The sequence below is a fragment of the Molothrus aeneus genome, chromosome 13, assembly GCF_037042795.1.
Source record: "Molothrus aeneus isolate 106 chromosome 13, BPBGC_Maene_1.0, whole genome shotgun sequence".
NCBI lineage: Eukaryota > Metazoa > Chordata > Aves > Passeriformes > Icteridae > Molothrus > Molothrus aeneus.
The window spans coordinates 2,516,045-2,539,093 of record NC_089658.1 but is presented as its reverse complement, the minus strand read 5'-3'; the positions used below and the strand labels follow the sequence as shown (position 1 = coordinate 2,539,093).

At 47.1% G+C, this 23,049-nt stretch overlaps 2 protein-coding genes across 2 annotated transcripts in view; both read right to left on the bottom strand.

Annotated features, from left to right (window-relative positions):
* Positions 1–19,922, bottom strand: part of BBS4 (Bardet-Biedl syndrome 4) — an 89,662-nt gene extending 69,740 nt beyond the window's left edge. The window contains exon 1 of the mRNA XM_066558545.1: positions 19,917–19,922. The gene's annotated coding sequence lies outside the window, so the exon portion shown is untranslated. The remainder of the gene's footprint in view (positions 1–19,916) is intronic.
* ARIH1 (ariadne RBR E3 ubiquitin protein ligase 1) overlaps positions 1–20,045 on the bottom strand; it is a 51,616-nt gene extending 31,571 nt beyond the window's left edge. The window contains exon 1 of the mRNA XM_066558546.1: positions 19,606–20,045. Coding sequence (XP_066414643.1) covers positions 19,606–19,968 — 363 coding nt within the window. The 5' untranslated portion in view covers positions 19,969–20,045. The remainder of the gene's footprint in view (positions 1–19,605) is intronic.
* Positions 20,046–23,049: the final 3,004 nt, after the last annotated feature.

The following is a 23,049-nucleotide window of genomic DNA, read 5'->3' as shown; positions in this document are numbered from 1 at the left end:
CAACCACATGTCACCAGCCCTCCAACAACATCCCTCCCTCATCCAGCCTTGCAAGGGGAGCAAGCAGCTCAACCCTTTCAAGTCAGTCCTGCTAACAAAGAAGCTCTATGGGAATTTAAGGGTCTCCTTCACCCAAAGGTTGTGGGGTTTAGTTTCTGATCTTTTCAGGTTATTTTGTATTTGGATCTCCATAACAGCCTTTTCTGTAACTCTGGCTGTACTATGTAGGAGTACTTGAAAGGAGTTCTTAAAAGCTCACTTAGACACAATTCCTGGAGCAATTTAATCAAAGATAAAAATATACTTTAGTAAATAAGCCAATCTTATCTCTAGATTATCTTGGTTATGATACCAGCCCCTGTAATTCTCCAGTTATGAATTTCAGATGGCAAAGCACACAGCCCTTCAACATAAGGAGTCTTCACTCAGCCCAGAAATCTGCCAGATGTACAGAGAAATACAATTTTCTCCATTTCTCAAGCAAAGGCATTGAGAGAGCTTTAATTAAAATCAGCCCAAAGTCTTGTCCTATCTTCTACCACAGCAGCCCACTTGGCCACTTATTAAGGCTTCTGGGAATACCTGTTAATCACTTAATAGGCTAAGAGGCAGCTGAGGTAGGGGTCTTTGGCTGATTTTAAAAAGACAGAAGCTTTCTCCTGCACTGAAGGAAGAATTACAGTTCATGGGTAAGAAACTCCAGTGGTCTGCAGTGATTATTAAGTGTGATCCAGCAAATACCACTCCCCAAAGGAGATGTGGCTGGAAAGGACAAGAGGGTTTCATCTGTGGCTTCTCCATTTTCCCAACACACAGGCACTGCAGCTTTCCAAAAGTTTCCCTAGGTCAGAGCCCCCAGGTATCCCAGCACTGTGAGGTTAGGGTACAAAACTGGACATCATTTAGGATTTTACTGTTGACTCTGTGAGCTATCACCTTCTTCTGCCTTGCTGGGCTCCAGCTTCCTCCAGCACTGTTGGTTGAACATTTTAAAAAAGAAAGGAAACGCCAGCAGCATGACAAGCTCCCACCAGAAATAGCTGGGCTGCCTGCTTTCACTGCCTGCCACATCCCAGATGTAGCATTCAAACCTCCCCTGGCTGTTTCCCAGACACAGAAGGCAAGAATTAACACAGCCCTGCCCTTGCTCATCCCTGAGCAGGGATACAACCTGGGCTGGAGGAGCACAGAACACTGGGAGGAAGGCAACTAAGGGGCAAATCAGAGTAAAATACAAAAGTTCTGACATGAAGGATTGTTCCAGCCCAAGACCAGGCACACCATCATGGAATGCACAGACTTCCCTCACAGTTACTGCAGAGCAGGGCTGGAGGAGTAAACCACAGCACCCAGCCCAGTGAGAGCTGTGCCCTGTACCTCAGGCACTCAGGGTTAAAACACCACCAAAATCATTTGCTATTTCAACACCAGTTCCACTCCAGCTTTCCACCAACCCTCAGCCATCACTCTGGACACTCATTCTGTAAAAATTAATGGAATGTCCAAATCCTGGCTTACACAGCACTGGGAAGTCAGGGGCTCTGTCTGCCTCCTGGTTTGGCACACAGGATTATTTCCTACGACCACACCACACAGATTAGTTATGAACAGGCTCTGCTGCTGCTCAGACGGGATTACTCCTTAGGCTGAGAGAACACACTCCTACTAAAGCTATTTTCTGTTTACAAAGATGAATTTTCCTACAGAAAGCAGCCAGGGAGGACAGAGAGCAAAGGGAACAGCCAACACGTTCTCCTCCAAACGTGGTCTGATGAAAGCTGAAACAGCAGATCTCACTTACAGCAGCCTCCTATTAAATTTTACATGTTGGATTGCCTGGAGCTGAGGGCAGCAAGCCTGTTGATATCCAGATAGGAACAAACCCGAGGAAAGCAGCCATTTTGTTGAAATTCTCTGGGCACTTCAAAAGATTTCCTAACAAAACATTCCAAATAAAGCTCTGCCCAGAGAGAAACACCCTCAGTCTTTCAGCAGGGAATTTTTTTTTTTTTTTTTGAGCTAACAAAGCAACCAAGTCCCACATATGCTTCAAACAAATTCCACTCCACCATAGCTTTTCACTGGAGGTATTTGCATTTACTGTCCTTATCTAGGTTGCCATGCTCCAGCACACCAATGCAAGCAGGAGATACAGCCTTACAAAGGTCTGGACTTCACCAAAGAAGCATTATTAATTCAAATAAAACTCCTTAATTTAATAGAATTTAATTCAGCTGGAAGCTTCATCAGTGATAAGAGTTAGAATTCTTTTTGCTGTCAAAATAGGAAAGTATGAATCGGAAGGAAGAATCTGGATGCACTTAAATGCGTAAATGAATTATAAATTAAATATTATTAGAACATTAGCTTGAATCAGAATTTCCAAGCAGCACAGTTTGCTGAATGACAGTTGGGAACACTTGATCCATTCATGTTTCCATCCATCAAGACGAGCTGCATGGTTAATTCTTGATGTTATTACAAAGAAAAGCACATTCTACAGTTCGGCTTCTCCTCACATGCTAGGAATCAGTTCCTGGTTCAGTTTCAGCATTTACTGCAAATAAAACCATTTAAGAACAACTTAGGATTTTGCTGGAGAACTGAGCTTTTCTCCTGGAGAGATGATATTGATAAATTCTTTGTTTGGTTTTGTTCCACATCAGGGATGGTTTTGTTTTCTACCCATGGTAGCTTCTGAACTCCAAAAGTTTTCATCCCAACTGCAGCACCTCCATCCCAATATCAGAGGGTTTTACAGCAATAAGGAATTGATGCCACTTCCAGTTGGGTTTTTACACAATTGCTTTGCAGTTGTGAGTCCAAGCAGATGCTCCAGAAACCCTGACTTTGCCCAAGCCTAAGAAGTCTGTAGAGGGTTCCAACCTCAGCAACGTCCACTGCTGTACTCCATGGGGACACAAGGCTGGGTTTACATTTCCCAGCACAAGGAAACCCATGGTTTCACATCAGCTGACAAGACTGAGGGTTTGGCTCGGTGGAGGAGCAAAGAGCCACCACAAGCTACTGCTGGTGTGAAGCCAAGCAGCACAAACATCTGCTGCAGTGAGGTGCACCTGGGGACACATCACCACTGTCAATATTTAACCAGCCAAACCCCCAGTGTTTGCAACAGTAGAGCACCAAGTGGAAACTCCTGCTGCCCAGCATCTCCAAGGCTTGCCACGTGCACTCTGTGCCATGGGAGAAGCAGTGATAAATAACCCAGAGGTGGTGTTTAACAGCAGTGGGGAGAGGAGAAGGAACCCCACCGTGAGACTGTGACCAACACCAGGCACCAAAGAGCTGCTTCATCACACAATAACCAAGGGCACCAGCCCAAAATTCTGCAATAACCTGATGTCTGCTCCCCTTGGACCCTCTGCTCTCTCCCAGCCCCACACAGATAATCACAGATATAAAAATACAGCTAGAAAGTGTCTTAAATCAGCTTTTAACCTGCTAAAACAGATTGCAGTACAACTGTCAGCAAAAGGTTTGCACTGTTCTGCAAGTGGACTGAGTGACCTTCATTTGTGGAGATCCATTCACATCCATTCTTCCAGGAGACAATTACAGGAAATCTTACAAGCACAAAACCTCATTTCTAGCAGTTTACTAAAATTCCCAGGAAGCCAGCACAGAAGACGAGATCCAAGTGTTGAGTACTTCCAGGACATGATCTCAAACTTGCTGGTTTTTAAACACCACCAACTGAGCACTCTGAGAAGCTGCTGGAAAACTTCCGTGTAATCGAATATTCCCTGGCTCAATTACAGCCAGAACATGAGAGGGCTGCTGTCAGAAGAGGACAGCAGCTAAAGGACTCCATCTGCCAACCCATGCGTGCTCTCTCCCTCTGCCATCCCCTGGGGTCTGGGACACAATCACACCATGGACATTTCTGCCATTGGCCATATCAGGGCTCACAGGGACAGCACTGGGACACGCTGGTGGGGTCTCAGACAGTTCTCACCTTCCCCTCAGAGATAAAACCAGCATCAGAACTGCTCATTCTCTGTACCCCACTGAGGGGATTGTCTTTGTATCTTACATATTACCGAAGCCGTATCAGAAGACTGGAGTTAGAACTCTAAACCACCTGAAAATGTACCAGTTTCCTGCCATTTCCACACAACTCCACAAGAAGCCAGGCTACTCTCTGTGACTGCTGTTATCTGCTGTCCTCCATCTGGCATTTGCCACCTCACTACAACTTCCCATTATCACAGAGCCTTCAAGTTCGACACCGATCATCTCCTCAGCTCCCTACATCTTTCTTCATCTCGTTAACTTCCCTTCACACATCATCTCCTAATTCTGAAAATTAAGTTTTACTGAATTAGTACCATTACCTGATGGCACCCAATGGTAGCTTGAGCTGATGATCAGTTTGTAGTAACTTACGTGCACTTGACTGACTGTTTCCAGCTCTGATGAACATACATTCTTCTAGCAGGGGAAGATAATAAAAAGCAACTTCAGCGAAAACTCTATTACTTCAGTTAATTGGTTCAAGAGACAGAAATTAAGCAGTCAGCTGCTTTACATTTTCTCAGAACCTTTTGGAAAGCTTTCAGGTTAATGATTAGGAGCTGCAATGAAGAGCCATTGTCTAATAGAGCTTTTAAAAGCAGAAAAAAATACTAAAGCAACAATTCCGGGATGAATTAGCAAATTTGGAAATGCAAAAACTGAATTTGCACTGTAATACTTCAAAATAAAAGAAGATGGCATGGATTCACCCTGCTGCTCTCAGACGACTGCAGAAGCTCCACCACCAGCTCAACACAAATTAAAAATGACTAGGGAAGGCCTCTTGGAGGATTTCAGCTATGCTCACTTCCATAGCAGGAGAGTTAGGGTTGATGACAGGACACAGAGAGATGCTAACCGTTATTTTATGCATTTAGTTTGAAGAACACTTTGGTTTCTACTTCCTTTTGCTAGTTCTGGAGAATAAAGTCCATCCTTAAAGAGGAAGGACCCACAGATCCTGAGCTGGTGTTCTACTGCCCACAACAGCAGTATCACCCAGAGGGTTTCTTTCTTCCTGGTGTCTCCCAGCACAAGAAATCCCAACATATGAACAAAAGCTCAGTAAAGCTGGGGAGACAACACAAACTCCAGCTCTGGTTTCTGGAGTCTGTGCTGAGCAACTGCAGCTGCTGTGCTGAGTGCTGGGTGGGAGCACATGGGTGCCAGCGTACGCTGCACAACGGCTTTATTCAATCCTGAGCCTCCCACTCAAGGATTTGCAAAGACTTGCCTTAAAAGAGTAGGAGAAGGTGATGGCATCATTTCCATATAATTCTCTCAGTTTACTATTTCAGCAGCCCTGTAATATCTCCCCATCAGCTGAGGAGGAAGCAAACAGCCCCCAGTGCTGCAGCCAGGCTGGGCACGAGGGGAGAGCAAAAACCCTGCAAGTTTTGGCTACCGTGGATGTAAAGGGCTTGTGTGTTCATCCAGGTAAAATCCAAGTCCCTGGTAATCACCAATTTCCCCCTCAAGTTAAACCTTTAGTCAACATCCAGTGCCACAGAGCTGCTCTGACAGGATGAGACCCCAATGAAACAGAAATGGATATTCAGGAATCAATACCAGACCTTGGTGTCCCCATCACAAATGGTCACCTTCCCTGCTGGTCAACAGAAGACCACTCCCACAACCAGGGTCCACAAAGAATATCTGAGCCCACTTCCCTCTTGACACCACTGCTCTTCCAGAGCTCCAGGTTCCATTTTTCCTCCTCTATCCAACATAACCCCAATCCTATTGAAATTCTCACCCCACCACATAGCTACTGCACTCATGTCATATATGGGTCACAAATGTTTCCAACACTATCAGACACAAAACTTGGGTTTTCTCCAGATCACAAGCATCCCTAAGGCAGAAAGAACATCATTAGATACTTTCAGTTCTATACAGTCTCAAGAAGACTACACACAGGGACAGTTTCAGTTCTTCTCTCAGACCAGTATAACAACTCACTAATGCCTGGCTTGAATAAAACACACTGTGCTGCTTCTAGAGGAAAGCAAAGGCACATTTTGCCACAGAAAAAGAACTACACTGAATGAAGGCAGTGACTGACAGAAAGTACCAAAACACCACGGCTTGGCCCAAGAGCACAGTTCAGACACCTCTCCCCCTGCACAAGATTCCAGAGAGGCCAAGGAAGACTCTGGACACCCAGAACAGCTTAGCTATGCACCAGCTCTATTTCTGCCTGTGAGATGAAGTGACAGCAACTTGGATTACGATTTTAATCTGAAATAGGGCAGTAACTGGGCAAGACCAGACCAGTTCAGAAAATATTTATTCAGCAGTAACACAAGCTCACACAAGCACTGGCTCCTGGACTTGCCACTGGAGTCAGTGATGGGAGCAGGAGTGACCAGACACAGGAACTGACTGGGTAAAGGGGGTGGCAGGTTTATTTTAACACAGACAGGATCACTATGTCACCAGACAGCTGAGCTGGAACAACCTGGACAACAGGGACTTGCTTCCAAGAAATCTGTTTGTCTCAGTCTGCCAAAAGCCATGTGTCAGGCACATTAAAGCTGGGCCTTCCCCAATCAACAGACCCCCAAATCTTCTTGTCCAAAGACTGTAAAGCATATTGGGGTATACTCTGATGCCAGGTACAGTCAAAGGTCCCTTTTTTTCTCCATTATCTCACCAGCTCTGAAGAGCAGGCCCTCACCCTCTTCACCCCAATGTCTGGGGGCTGTATTCACCTGGCCTACCAAATAGCAGATCCTGATAGTAAACTGTGGGAATACTGCCAATATCTACTACCAAGTGTCCTCAATGTAGCCATGTGAGCCTGACAGAAATACACTCTTTTATTAGTCAATGTTGGAAAGACTGGAAGTGGCATATGTCAGGCCAGCTACCCATCAAGCTGACAAAAGGAAACAACCCAAAGCACATTTTTCATGTGCTGTCTTCAGTGACTCAACTCCTGAATGAACTGTGCATTTCTGGGAAGGTACAGGTCTGCTGATGTGAGCTCCAGAAACTGTCCTGTTTGCAGGCAGAATGGATGTTAAAGGAATAAAGCTGAAAGATGAACTGCACATCTGCTTTCTTCCTTTACATCATTTTGTACAAGTCTTCTGGAGTCTCAAAAAAGCTTTCCCTGCTCTTTTCCTTCTTTCCAATATGTACTGGTACATTGACTCAGCTCTTTCACCACCATGTGCACTGCCAGGGCCTGGCCCAGAGCCAGGGGCACCCAAAGGGCTGTACCCACATCCTGGGGTTTATAAATCTGTACAAGAGTGGCACAGCTCCTCCACACCAGGGAGGAAAACTGCTGGCTCTGCTGGCTCCTTCCTGCAGCAGCTCATGCAGTGTAAGGAACAGGCACCTCAGCTCTGGCCAGTGAATGATGTCCCAGTTAACAGCACCCAGCATTTCATGGATTTTGCACATCTTTAGCACAACAGAACTTTGCTTTTGCTGCTTTAAGCACATTCAGAGGCATCACCCAAACCAGGGCAGTGTTAGGATACTGCTATGAGCAAATGAGTGGAGGAAGTATCAGAAGCAACTTGAAGAAATAATGATACCATGGTATACTTCAAATGCTTAGAAGAAATCAGACAAACTCTAGGAGGATGAAGGTATTATTCTAATACTCAGCATCACAGCTGTACTGGGAAGAGTAAATTCCCAATAACTTGGGGACTTTTTTCCACAGCCTATTTCCATGGCAGACCTGTCTGTAGGCTCAAATGTGTGCCATGAAAACAACTGATTTTCTCAGTTAACTGTTGTAAGTTCTCAGCAAAGGGCTCTCAAATTGTCCTTCCAGATGATGATTTAAGGGTGTCCCCTCCTCAGACAGTGTGCAAGCAGAGGATCAGCCTCCAAGGATGCTCAGCATCAATGTGTCTCTCAAACACTGCTGGTTATGTCTCAGGTTTTGGGTGATCTGACCTGCTTTTGTTACTGGGCACTGCTGGAGAACACCTATCACAGGGTGCTTGGGCACAAAGACACATGAGTTGTTTAGTACAGAAGATATAATCCAGCCAAACTCTGGATCACCTCAAGACAGACACTGTTGATTCCTAAAAATCACAGGATAACCTGACTGTGAACAGAGAAATCCCCAGAAATCCTCAGACTCACAGGTATTTGGGGGTAATAACTCACCATGCAAAAATCTCACAGTAACATGCCCTGTGCAGCCTGTCCTGAGTCCTGACTTCCAGTTCAGAACATTATAATTAACATTTTCCAACAAATATACAGACAGGAAAAAGAAAATGGTAAGGGATGATAACTTCTTCCATGAGTACAATGGGGTGGCACCCACAAACTCCTGCAAGTTAAAGATCTACCAATGTAAGTAAACAAAAGCCATCCCAGTGAATAACTTCTCTCATGGCAATGGCCAGGTTACCTCAAAAATATTTGGATACATAGTCACTGGTGGCATGCAAGTGTTAACCCTTTCATCAGCAGTGTGACTACTGAGAAAAATAGGCTTGGCACAAGAATTTTTAGCCAGGGACGATTTACATGAGTATTTTTGGAGAACAAAAAAATCCTTAACATTTTTCTAGCTTCTTTTTCTCTTCCAGGCCCTAGTGAGGCGAGCACTTGGTACTTTTCTTCAGTTCTCTGTCCTTCATTGCTTCTGATTTTGTCCCTTCTTCAAAGGAACACCCACTTTTATGACCCATTCCCTCTCCACTGGGGCAAAGAGGAAGTCTTCCCATTGCACAGAAGCATCACCACACTCCATAGTATTTTAGGAAAGAAAAAAAACACATTCCTCAGGGTGACTTCATCTCCCCATCACAGACAAAATATGTTTCAAACACCCAATGTCACCCTGACAAACAGGCAGGAAATCCATTCTGGTGATGCCTATGCCTTAGTCTACAACTCTCAATCAAGGAAAAAAAAAATAGCCATCTTATGAAGCTCTTTAGGCCCAGGAAACCACTGCCAATGCAGCAGTGGCTTGGGGATGTAATCTTTGGCAGCATCTTGACGCTGGCAGCAGCCCCAGCGCAGATGTGGTTGTGGCTTGTACCACTTCCCTGCAAAAAGCAGCTTTACCTGCAAAAGCACTTTGTTCTGCTGGCACAACCTGCATCTGCACTTGGAAAACCTGCCAGCATCCTTTTCCCAACAAGCCTCTTCTAGCTGGGATCATTTTTTAATGATGACTTCGCAGTTTATTTACCACACTCTGCTCATTTATTCTTACTTAGTTTTACAGCCAACAAAACACAGCCCTGGCAACACGTTACTTTATAAGCTGGGATTTCCGCTACAAGAAGTAATTTTGTCTCTTTATACCCCAAAACGTTTTCCTCCAAGGGTTCTGCAGAAGCCACCTTTGAAGAAAAGATAGTCTGGAGGCATGAGGAGTTTAGTAATCACTTGTTCACTCTTGTTCCCAACAAGATATACCTCGAAGTCTAACTGCAGTCTCCAATTGCTGCAGGTATTTTTAACCAGCTACCTGAACTCCCTCAAGTTAAGAGAAAATAGTCTGGTGGGATCTGATACAGGAATAGCAGTACACAAGTCATACAGCAGTGGGGGAGAATGGGAAACCTCCAGTGTTTTCACCATTTTCTTGTTTAAGGGCTTTGAAGACTTGCCTCTACACAGACTTGCACTCATTTTATCAGAACTGTTTCTACAGCTGTTGAGTCAAACCAGCAAGGAGGTGCAGATTCCCTACCCCTTTTCCCTTTTGGTAGGGAATGGGAAACAAACCTGGACATGCAATTTTGTATTTGATGGACTTCACACCAGGTGACAAGTAGATCCCTTGTTCCTCTCCCATTAAAATATTACTGTCATGTAGACATTGGGCTTCTGCAAGAGGAAAACCACACCCAATCAGCCCTGCCTTGTAACTGCTGTGCAGGGCAGCAAGAGGAATAATTACACTAATGACTGGTGAATAATTGAGTGCACTGAACAGGCTGGCACCCAGCCTCCTGCAAATGCCAGTGCTGCCTGCAGAAACACCCTGGCAAAGGACAGGAGGGAATTACACCAGGCACAGGAGAGTGACACAGAGCCCAAACACCCTCCCTCCAGAGAGCTTCAGTATCCATCATCCCTAAAGAGAACTCCAAGACCTTGTACTGCTCCCCTTCTAGAAGTTATCAGCCCAGCCAGAAATGGTTTTGTGCACATTTTCAAGCATCAATTTCAGCTCTATTAACAATACAAATAAGGACATTTCAAGCATGTCATATTATCAAGTAAAATAAAGAGACTGGTTATTACAGAACAACCTAATGCATATCTAAAATGTGTATAAATCAAAGACTATCACCTTAATTTGCTCAGATGGCCTTTCAGTCATTGCAGAAGTATTACAAACTATCAAAACAAAGACATCCAACACATTATTTCATCAGATCTTCACAGTGTACAGAAATTGTTAATTTTTTTATTGAATTGTTATTTTATATTATAGTTATTCTCATCTATGCACACTAGGTGAGATTTTACCCCAAGGACCTTCCAGTTTACACTGTTGCTCCCAGAGGAAAAATTACACTGCTAACTAAGAGCTGGAATGTTGCTCTTCCCCCCTTTTTATTAAAAAGCTGCTGTTCAGCCTGGTTTTAATACACATTGTTTAACAAAGCTCTGTCATTTCCAACTCCTGCTCTGGAATCCAAGCTCAAGACATGGCTCTCCCACACTCTTCTTTTCACACCATTCTTTTTACTCCCTATTTCTCAAATGCTAGATGAGTAGGATAAAGAGAACTAGGAGTTAACTCAGTCTTAAGTTTTTCTTCCCACACAGGAAAGCTCATGGCAAGGGAGGCTGTTTATTCATGTGAGTCCTCCTGGTTTCCCCTAATCCCTCTCCACATTTCTGTCTGCCAGACAAAGGAATGCTGATTGCATTTGTGTTTTGTTGCACAAGAACACACCAAGCCCACAGTTACCAGCTGCAGAGGGCATCAAAATGTTGAAAAACTCTCCAGAGCTCTTCCCAAAGTTAAAGATGCACTTCTAACTAGATGTGCACACAAAACAGACCACAGAAACGTGGAGGTGTGGATGCACATCCATTTGTTTGGCTGACAGAGTAGAACAATTCAAACACCATCACTTCTGGCACCTGGAACAAAGCAGCTGCTCATGGGGTCAGAGGGCTGAGCAAGAAGAGCAGAGAGGAGACACTTTGGAGAGTTCCCTGATCCCCTGCATTCTACAGCCCTGCAAACAGCTGCATGCAGGCAGCCAGGAATGGGAACTGTCCAGGACCAACATCCATGTAACCACGGCTCTGCTGTGGGTGCACAGGTCTGTACATCCCAAAAAGCACCACTGGGGATGAGTGTCAGACACTCAAACATCAGAATGGTTAGAGTGAGTTGGTGTTTCAAGCCAACCAAGCCCATCCCAAGTGCCCCAACTCCAAAACCCAAAGGCAAGCCCCAAATAAGTGCCCCTGCACTGTCACTACCATGGCAGGTCCACACACCCACCAAAGCAAGCACAGGACAGTAAAAACAGCCATGTCCTGCTGTGCTTTTTACACAAGGGTGTTGTTCAAATGCCAGCTCCTTCCTCTGTGGCTCTGCAAGTATTTTGCTGAAGAAAACAGCAAAAAAACCACCCCGTGCAGGGCAGCACCCAACACACTCCTTCAGAGGCTGACCCAGTCACAAACACCAGGCAGGAAATGGGAACCTTCAGAACCGCTTCAAATTCTCATTTCTTTACCTTGGAAGAAACTCTCTTCAGGCTGCCTCCTTAATAAGAATTGCAAATATTAGTTTAAAAAGAAAACCTTTGAACTAACACTCAAAGAAGTCGGTTATTTTGGCATTTGACTACTTTTAGGTGCAATTATACAGATTCTTCTGGTTCTACTAAGTTTTTACTGTGTCTTCTCCACTTTGAGAGGACTTTAACTGTGCCCAAGTAGAATCCTTTTGAGCAGGAACTGCTACTCTATCCTGATTATCTGCTGGGAAACAGAGTCTGCATCCCTCATCTGGTGAAACCACTGCAACAAACAATTTTTCTGAAGGCAATAAGCGAATATGCAAGCTTTTAATTTGAAACATTGGGACTATCTTCCTTCAGCTCTCAAATTCCTCAAATCAGAAAGCAACAAAAGCTTCATCTGTTGTGAATTAAAATGCACATGACAAGGCCTATTTGTGGTGTCACAGTACATGGAGAGTCCCTCCCCTCAGACCAGGAAGCCTTTCACATCTCCACGCTTGAGACACAAGCACTGTCCCACAAGACCTAATTTTGAAGCAGATGGCCAAGACATCATCCTTGCACTGCTTGTCCCTGGAAACAAGAGGTGCCACATGGTGCTCTAACATATTAGTTTTTAACCAAGGAAGATACAAAACCAGGAATGTTTTATAAAGACTGGGCAGAAGTATCTTCATGTGCAGTAAGTGGGCACCAGTGAAAACCACCAGGAGAAGACCAAGAAGCCCAGCTTTAGGTAGGTTCTACACTCAATTACCACCAAATTACAGCCAAGAGCCACCTGCTGTCAGGCTTGTCAGCTACTGTCCTGTCCCCAGCAGCTGTATTTGGCTCCTACATCCACACAGGACCACAACCTTTTGCCATCACAAGCCTGGCAACAAGGACAGGCACCACACCACGGCCTGGAGAAGCTGTGCTGGGCTCCATGCTTCTCCAGAGGGAGGACACATCCCTCCAAAGCCAAATCCTTGTTTCTCCCTTTTTACTAAGCAGTGGCAATGCCTATCAGCTCTGTGCTCCACCAGTTCCCAAAAGTTGCCCAAAACTCAAGGCAAGACTGCTGGCAATGCCAAAATGTGCCACAACTGCCCAAGAGGCTTTCACAAAGGGCTTACTCACTTCTTCCAAGCGACTTTGCTGCTGCCAAAAGTTATCTACGTCAGGTTTTGGATCTGAAATGATTCCCAACATCTGGAAGAAGTTCTCAGTCTTTAAAAACAAGGAAAAGACTCAATGCCAACGGTTCTGTTTGAGTGTTGTGTATGTACAGTGGTTCAAACCCTCACCACAGTGAGCTGCTCTGGGTACCAGAGATTGTGACCTGGCATTGCTACACCTCCTAAACAAGGGGTCACTCCTGCAAGAGCCTCTGCACCTACATGGGCATTCCAAATTCAGGCAAGGTACACACCTGTGAAGTATAAACCCAGTTACACTTGAAACAACTACTGAGGGAAGCCCTGGATGGCAGTTTTCAAAGCATTCATTTAAACAGTGTTTCCATCACAGCTCAAGATCAAAAGCTAAGAGCAAGGCAAGGAATTCCATACAGGCCAAGCTCAGGGTTTCCAACACTCCCAACACCAAACATCCAGGATGGTGAAGATACTTGAATATTATCAGCATTTCCATTATCAAATTACTAATGATTTTTCTCCACCTGAATGCCTCATCCCCTCAGAGCCTCCTGCACCAACATCCCCCACAAAAAGCCAGCAGCCCTCTCCCAAACCTGAGGCATCTGTATTCTGGGCTGTGCTCAAATGCACCATTTGGCATTACTGAGCAGCTACAAACCCTCCCAAGGTGTTTTACAATAAACGAGGCTGCAATTTCCTTGCAGTTGCTGAAGCTCCTAAATGACTTGATGAATCCAGCAGCATTAAGCACTTGTATGCACCCAACGGCCTCCAAACATCCTTTGTGGCTGTCAGGGATCCAGCACAGCCAGGCACAAAGAGAAAACATCACTTACAATACTCAGAGCCTGATAATTACAGAAGTACCAGAAATCTGGAGGACCCTGGAGTTCAGGACTGAGCCATCTGGAAAGAACTTCCAGCCTTATCAGTTACAGACAATTCCAGGTTCTTTTCCCAGTTAACCAGCTCTCCTAAACACAGGAATGAGTTGCTACTTTCTCCAGGAAAAAAAAAAGGCTCCTACAAAGAAATTCCAGATGAAAACATTGACTTGCTGTTAAAACAACTACAATGTGGAGATCAACCATCACACCTGACACCAACAGCAGAACCACATTCTCATTTGTTTCATTAATGGAGTAAAGGGGAAGAGAAATTAGCTTAGAAATAGAAAACTGAAAACCATTCAACAGGTGCCAAAGACACAGGACTGCCCTACATTTCCAAAGGGCATTGGAGCTTTGGGGTTTATTTGCTGTTAGAAACTTGAACTCATGCAAGGTTAAAACTAAGGGGTCAGAGTTTGGGACAAGTATAAAAGGGGAATCCATGGTTTTGTTTTTAATGATGCTTTAACACCCAGAAATACCTCATTTTGCATCAACTGCAGTCTCACAGCTTCCACTTTATAGCAGAAACAACCCTTCTACTTTGCACAGCAGGGATGGTCCTGCTCACTGAAATTAAACCCACAGGGAATAGCAACAACTGTATTTACTATTTAGTTTTAGCTTTCTGGAAATAAACATTTAAAAGCAGCTCAAAAAAAAAATTAGTGTTTTCAGTTTCACTTTGAAACATCCCAGAACACATTGATTCCCATCTGCACCCCAAGGCCTCTAAGGAAAAGGCTGCATTGCTGTGATTTTGGGAAAACTACATTGAGACAAAAGCAACCAGCATCAAATGTTTTCACACATGGCCAACCACAAGATTTGCATTTGGCCTAACAGAAACATAAAGCACAAAGCAAATGGGTCATATCTAAGTACTAAGTTGAAATTCCTCTAGAGACTTAACAAGACTTTTCTACCTGGTAATGCTGAAATTTAAAGTAATACTAAAAAAAAAATTCTATAATTACTCAGAATTACATATCTTGGCAGTCAGGAACAGACACCATGTCATTTCCAAAAGCTTTGGAGTGATTGCTTATACAAGATTCCAGGAATGCTTTGTCACAACCAAGTTTATTCCATTCCTTGGAAATATTAAATGCATTCCTACCATAATGAAACACCTTATAAACACCACATGACAGAAACATGGGGTTTCAGAAAGCATTTCCTCCCAGCATCATAACATTCAGGCCCCTGACATGAATTTTATTATCAAATAAGTAACCACAGGGAGGTTTGCTAATGCACCTCGGGCTGTGAGAGGGCCCGGATGGAAGCAGCACCAGCCTCCAGTGCTTCCACCCACAGACTCCCACCTAATGCTTGTCAGGCAGCTCCAAGCACTCCCAATTTCCAAGATGTCATCTTCAGCATTAAATACAGCTTTAAGCACGACCCTGTACTACAAGCAGCAATTCCTGTTGCTCACTGGCAAGTCATCCCTGTTTTGGGCAATACCTTTGGAATGTGCTGCCCACAGTATGCTGAATTACACCAGGATTGGGAAGATTTCCTAAGTTCTGCCTGAAATTCAGGATGTTTTGTCCAAGCAAGTGAAGCCACTGTCTAACAAGACCCCTCCTGTAACAATGGGTTTGTACTTGTCATCACAGAGCTCTATTTAACCAGGGCTGTGAACTCCAGGGGCCTCCGGGAAAAGGCACTCCTCAACAAAGAGGGGTTTTTAACTCCTGAGTGGTCTGGGGTTTGGACTTATTTTAATGGCAAAGCTTCTACCAGCAAGGATCTCACCTTGCTTCCAAAGAAGTCATCCAGGTCCACAATGTGAATGAGAAACCTGTACTTGATACAAATACTCTGATGTTACATCTGACCTGGTCTGCTCTAAAAAATCTAATTTAAAGCCTTTAATCAAAAGAAAAGGTATTTTTGAGCTAGACTAAGTTTTGTTGGATCCAAGAATGCCACATCCTTCCAGAGCAAACTCAGGTCTGAAGCTAAACATGCTCACAATCATGCAGGTCAGGCACAACACCCAGCCACATGCAGGATCCTGATCCCTGCTGTGGGGTGGGGAAAGAAAACAAGAGGCTCAAAACTCCTTTTTCTGCCACTTCAGAGCTTCATCCCAGTATTTTCAATACCTCAACATTACAAAGTCCAGGAAGAATGAATATGGTCAGTGACATCACAACAATGTCATTGGAATGCTCCAGAAAAAGGCAGGCAAAAAGGGGAAATTAATCCCACCTGGTAATACTGGAATTGCACAAGGTTACAACAAAGCAAGGAGAATACTGGGCCAAGCCAGGCTACAGAGAAACATCATGTGCTCTACTCAAGAGCAGAAATAAATATGCCATTCTAAACATTTTTCAAGTTTATTTTCAGAAAAAACCTAGAGCAAAAATGGAAATAGCAATCTGATATTAAAAAAAAAATAAAAAAAGAAGTGGCAGTGCATTAATTGGACAAAAGTTCAGAGAGGAAGAATATGGGGAAGACATTTAACTGTGGGAAAATACCTTTGGGAGGAGAAGCCTTTTGTTCCACAGCACCTCTATGTCTAGGTTTTTACAGTCCCTTGCTAACTTATTCTGCCAGCAGCTGGAAAACCACCAGAAACTCGCCTGTTTACTTAGACAACTAAAATTCCAAATACCATGGCAAATGGCTCTCTGCTCCACCTAATCACAGGGAGAGGATGGGAGGAATACTCAAGTCTCAGCCAACCAACAGCACAAGGTTAAGGGGTTATTCATACCCCTATTTTTGCATTTGGAGAGCAAGGGGAATTCTTGTTGTGCGACACATGGAGACAAATCAGATTATGAGCATAAGTGCCAAATACTGTACAAAACCCACCATTAAACACCTGAAATCCTGCTTATGCTCAGACAAGAAAGAGCAAGTGTAAAATATTCTGAATATCTGAGACCTGCCTGGCTCACTGCAGGTTCAGTGGCCTTAGGGAGGCCAAGTGATGAGAGTTTGGCACTGAGCAGATGTCTCCAAAAGCCCATTCCACACTAAGGGGTGAATCACAGGCTCTGTGAACAGCAACTTAGGCACAAGTTAGCTCCTACTTCTGCAAAGTCTCCATCAGATCAAATCCCTTCCCTGAAAAGTTCATGTTTTTTCACACACAGCTTGTATTTGGAAATGACCAAATGGATGGGAGAAAAAAATTAATTTAGACCATTCAACCATAGCCCTGACAGCTAGTAACTGCTTAAATGGAGTGTTTTAATACAGAGTTACACCTGCCATGGCTCAGATACCTCCTTGAAAATATTCTGTGGCTCCTGTTCCATTTTCCTTTCCCTGCAGCTGCAAAACAAAACCCCATTTATACCTTACATTGGATCATCAAAAAAATCACTCATTAGAGAGCACAAGACCCACAGCTGAAGTTTTCAGGCTGCACATTACATCTCCCTTGAACAAATAAGTTCAAAGCACTCAAAAATGTAACCACAACCATCACTATTTGCTCCCAAGAACCCACGGCAGACACACACGGACCAAAGCCATCAGTACTTGACTGGAACAAGTGAATCACAGCTCAGCAACCGAGGATCCGCAGCAGGATCCCGAGCCAATGTGACTCCAGAAAAGGTTTACTGAACCAGAAAAGCAGCAGCAGCAATCCTGGTTGGGTGCCAAACACAAGGAAATAAACAGAACAGAGCCCTGGAAGGTTTCACCAGCAGGCACAGGAGTGAGGATGAGCAAATCCTGAAGCATTGGCCAAAGTCGGGCCAGTTACCCCAGAAATGTGATGGCAGGAAAATGGCATTTAACAGCCATCCTCAGCAACTGAGAGCTTCCCTACCCTCTCCTGATGCGGTCCAGGGCCTAAGCTGCTTTTGGGCCCTGAGTTTACCCACGATATTCTCAACAGACAGACTTTGTGCACCCTGCTCTGCTAAAGCAGGAGGAACCACTGCAAACGCCAGGCAGTAACTGGAGCAGGAGAGCAGCCACGGGAAGGTCGGGGGTGGTTCTCCAGAGCCCAGCACAGGGTCAGGCCTCCAGCTGCCACCCCGAGGATGGGGCAGAACAAGGGGCTCGTCACCTCAACCCATTGCTCTCCTCTATTTCTGCAACTCACAGGTCTAGGACACAAGTCAAACAGCTTCAGGGTGGTTTAAGAGGAGGGCAAATCCACTCAGACCAGCAATCAGGACCTTCTCTAACAAATTCATTCACAAAGAACATGCAGGTGAATCCACCAGCCAGGTCTGGAAAATGCAGGAGCAGGAGCACTCACAGCTCCTCACTGGCAGCAACTTTTCCACCACTTGTCTTATGCAAAGATAAGGAGTATGTCAGAGTCTGTTCAAAAAAACAGAATGGGACATGACTTTTGCAATCTTAATTATTAAACACAGACTCACTATTTTAATGGCTCTTTGAAAGAGTAAAAAGCTGAAGGTCCCAACTGTTTGCATGTCTGCCTGCCAACTGTTTCCCTGCCTACATCAGGATCAATAACTGGGAGCAAAGAAACATCCCTGTTTAACCATGAGATCTTCTTTAACTGCAGGGTAATCAGCTAATCCGGGCAGACTCCTTTATTCAGCTCTACACGGGCAATGCTATCATTAAAGTTATAAACTTTGACTCAAGGAATGCCATTTACTAATTTAGCACGCAAATATTTTTACAGCTGTTTGCATCAAGTTCCATATAAACTACAGGGGATTTATAGCGCATGAAGGAACATTTTAAAGTTGCTGTTACAGCCACTGCAGAGCACAGGACAGTTGGAGAAAAAACATTCACTGAGGTATCTCGTGTTTAAAGAGATTTACCAACACACACAACCAGCCCAGCAACTGCTTTCTGGGCACTGGATCCCTCAATATTTAATATCCACAGATTTCTCATGCTATTCCCGTTGGCATACTGGATAAAGGGTAGCAACTTCCTAGTGGCTCTGAGTAATGGCAAAATAAACGGGAACTAAAGAAATCTCATCACCTGAAGAAAAGTGACCTGAATCGAGAACTTGATGGTGAGCTGGAGCCAAACCCTGCCACGAACATTTAGAAAAGGATGCTAAACTGCTTCAATGGCTTGATTTTTTTCCCCAAAAACTTAGGAGGCAAGACATAAGACGTAGATACTTTGATCTAAAGAAGGTAGATGTTATTTCAAACTCTATTTCAGTTTTAAAGAGACGCGCTTAAAAACTGAGGGTAAAAAAAGTTACGGTTGTGAAGGGATTGCTCGTACCCCTCCTGGTCTGTGCTGGAAATAAACACAAGGTTCAACCTCTGTGTGTGGCGGGGGGAAGGGAAGGGAGACGGCAACAAAACCAGAGCGGTGCCTCTCCTGGAATTCCAGGGCTTGCCATGGACTCCGCGGGTTAGCGAAGGAGCTGGAGGAGCTACACCCCCCAAACATCATGAGGACGGAGGGGAGTCAAGAAAAAAACACAGATTACGGCCCCCAGGTCGCAACCACACAAAGAAAGAGGAGCCCTTTCAGTGCCAAAGGCCTCGTTCCCGACGCTTCCACAGCAGGAAGCGAGATCCTGGCCGGGCCCAAGGGGCCTCCCGGGAGAATGGGGGGACGAGGAGTCCTCTCCACCCCCAGGGTGTAGCGAGAGGAGTCGCTCCCCCCGCCCCTCCAGCGTCGGAGATACCGAGTTGAGCCCCCTCCGGCCCCGGGGGGTACTCAGGAGCCCGCTCCAGCCCCGGGGTTACCGACAAGTGTGTGTGAGGCCCTGGTCCGCGGACGCGCCGGGCCCGGTGGCCCGCAGGAGGCCGCTGGCCCGTCCCGCCACCCCCCACGCCCCTTTCCCGGTGCGTCCCCCCCAGTCCCGGCGCCGGGGGGCCGCACCTGGATGACCTCGTTGACCTCGCGGATGCACTCCACCATGTGCTGCAGGATCTGCTCGGCCGTCAGCACCTCGTAGCGATAATCCTCCTCCTGCTCGGGGCCGCCGCCGGGGCCCGGTCCGCCGCCCAGGCCGCCACCGCCGCCGCCGCCGCCGGGGCCCAGCCCGCCCGTCTCACTGCCCAACAGCCCGTCGCGCTCCCCGCCGACGCGCAGCCCGGGCTCCACCAGCTCTACTTCGCCCAGGTCCAGATTATCGTCGGGCTCGTCTTCTTCCTCGTCCTCCTCGTCCTCCTCCGCGCCGCTGTCCTCACTGCACTCCTCGTCCTCGTCGAACTCGTAGTTGTACCCCTCGTCCGAGTCCATGGCGAGGCGCTGAGGGAGCGGCGGCGGCTCCCGCGGCCTCCCCGCGCCCGGCCCCGCCGCCGCCGCCGTTGGCCCCGGCCCGGCCCGGCCCCGCCGCGCCTCAACCGCCGCCAACAAAGGGCCGCGGCCGCCGCGCTCCGTCACCGCGCGCCCCGCGCGTCACCGCCGCCCGCCCGCGCCTGCGCGCCCGCCACCATCTGACCCCGCCCGCCGCCGCCGCCATCTTGGGTGCGCGACACGCCCCCAGCCAGCCCCCGTCCGCCGCATGCCCGCGCCGCCATGTTGAGTGTGGCGCGGCGCCAGGGTGGGTGCGGCAGGGAACCAGCGCGGAATCACCGCGGAATCACCGCACCCACTGGGGTGGAAAAGACTTCCGAAAGCATCGACTCCAACCTGAGACCCAACACCGTGCTGTCAACCAGACCACGGCACTGAGTGCCATGTCCAGTCCTTCCTTGGACACCTCCACGGATGGGGACTCCACTATGTCCCCATCCAATGCCTGACAGCCCTTTCCATGGAGAAATTCCTCCTGATGTCCAACCTGAGGCTCCCCTGGCACAGCTTGAGGACTTCTCCTCTTGTCCTGTTTCCTGTCCCCTGGGAGCAGAGCCCGACCTCCCCAGCTGTGCCCTCCTGTCAGGGAGTTATGCACAGCCAGAAGGTCCCTCCTGAGCCTCCTTTTCTCCAGGCTGAGCCCCCCCCTGCTCCCTCGGCTGCTCCTGGTGCTACACAGTATTAAGCGGTTGGGATGGACCTTAAAGCTCATCTCATCTCACCCCCTGCCATGGACAGGGACGCCTTCCACTATCCCAGATTGCTCCAAGCCCCATCCAACCCAGCCTTGGACACTTCCAGGGATCCAGGGGCAGCCACAGCTGCTCTGGGCACCCTGTGCCAGGGCCTCCCCACCCTCACAGGGAGGAATTTCTCCCCAGTATGTAACTTAAATTTTCCCTTTTTCAGTTTGTACCCATTACTCTGTCCTATCCCTACAGTTCCTGATGAAGCTGGGGGGGTGGGGGAGCAGAAGGTTTGGGGGGTCACCAGCTTCTCCTTCTGCCCACCCGGTGATGGGACATGAGGTGGAGCTGGGGCATGGAGCCCTCATGAACTGTGCTGTGAGCCAAGCATGGAGAAAACTTCCAGTGCCACCATTAAATTGAGTGGTCTCTGGCAAGCGACTTGTGAGGACAATGTGATGGAAATGTGAGGGAAATGTGAGGAAAAGGTATAGGAAAATAGGTTGCACTGCCTCAAAATCAGAATAAAATTGTACTGAAATGCTCCAGGCAGAAATTCCTAGTCATTTCATGGGATAAACATGAGCCCACTGTCCCTGGGGGGATCCTGACTGTGCCAGGTGGCATTTCCAAGCTCCAGTGTTGTCTTCTAGTCTGTGAAGATGTACTACTTGGGTTTTCACTGGTGCCAGGCTTGATTCCCTTTATTCTCTGTTAATTTGGCATTTTGCAGAGAGAAGAACACACAAGTGGTTTCACCCACCCCCAGACCAGGGATAGACTTTTTTACCTCCTGGAGTTGACAAGTGCCCTGGGCAGTTCAGGAATGCTGTTCCCAGGTGGTCTCATCCCTGCTAGAGCCTCTCACCTGAACACTGAGCTGCTACAAAGGGCAGGATGAACACTGAGGTGCTGCAGGGGCCGAGCACCCTTTGTCTCAGCCTTCCCTGCCTCCAGCATCAGCTGTGCTCAGCCTGACATGGAGGAGGCTCACTGGGCTCATTGTCTGCAGCCGTTCGGGGAGCTCACGGAACTCCGGTTGGCTTGGAAACAAGGCTGCAGTCTGGCCCAGAGGAGAACCAGCCGCTCCCCGCTCTCCACCACTGTCCTCATTCACCGTGGATGTGAGAGCCTGGCACAGCCCCAGGAGGGCTCCAAGGTTACCTTCTCCTGCTGGTGCTCACCTTCCACTTCCGCATGCCCTGGGGAATAATTTCTTGCGGGGGTGAAGTGAGGCCATTCGGATGTGGTGATGTTATTCACCCACTCTGCTCGGATGAAGATGAGATTCATCAGGGCAGTATGTGGTGTAGGTGTGACAAATTTCATCAGCTCTTTGGGACAGGAGTCATCTGCTGCAGCAGAATCCTGCTTCCTGCTTCTGTCTCATACAAATCCCTTGTGAAACAGGAAGAAAATTAGAAGACACATCCCAAAGGGTGTTTATTTCCTGCTGGAACACAGCATAATGATGGCCACAGTGACAGGGGTTTACACATGCAGGTGCCCTCAGGGATCTGAGTAGATTAAGTGTCCCATGGCCTGGTAGATGTCTCTAAAACCCTCACTGGGTACCCAGCTTCATCCTCAGACACACAGGGAGCAGCTCCCTGAGCTCTGCTCTGCTCAGGTCAAGAGCACACAGGGCATGCACATTGCCTCATGCCATGCTACCCAGTCAATAAAGCCAGTTCTCTAATTACCCAACTTAGGTGGAATTGCAAAGGCCAGAGTTTTAATCATCCTGCCCTACATAAATGTAAGTAGCCTTGACTTGGTTCAGCTCCAGATGCACCATCTGGACATCTGCCAGGCTGGTCCCACGTCATGTGTGGGCTCAGGTGGTTGCTCCAGGTCCTCACCCCATGCTTCATCCCCAAGGGGGACTGTGTGTCACCCCCTGGGACTCTGAGCTAGTCCTGCCCAGCTGGTGGCATGCCCAGCTCCTGGCCAACAATGACAAGGTACAAGCCTTTTTGGGGCTGCTCATCTGCCCACGGGACCCCAAGAAAGGCACTGACCAAACAATGGGGTTTGGCTTCATTGGATTTTGGCGGATTTGGATACAAAAATCTTTTGCCAAGGTGATCTTCCCCTCAAGGACAGACCCAGGAGAGTGTTTGGGAAGGATCTGTTCCTGGGAGCAGGGACTGGCCATTTCCAGGTGCTCCAAGAACCTCCCTACAGCCCTGTCCTGGCCCTGGCCAAGGCTGCAGAGTTCAGCCCAGAGCCTTGCACAGAGCCCAGAGAGAGAAGGTTCTGGAGCCAGGCTGGGAGAGCTGGGGGTGCTCACCCCAAGAACAAGAGAAGGCTCCAGGGAGACCTCAGAGCCCTGCGA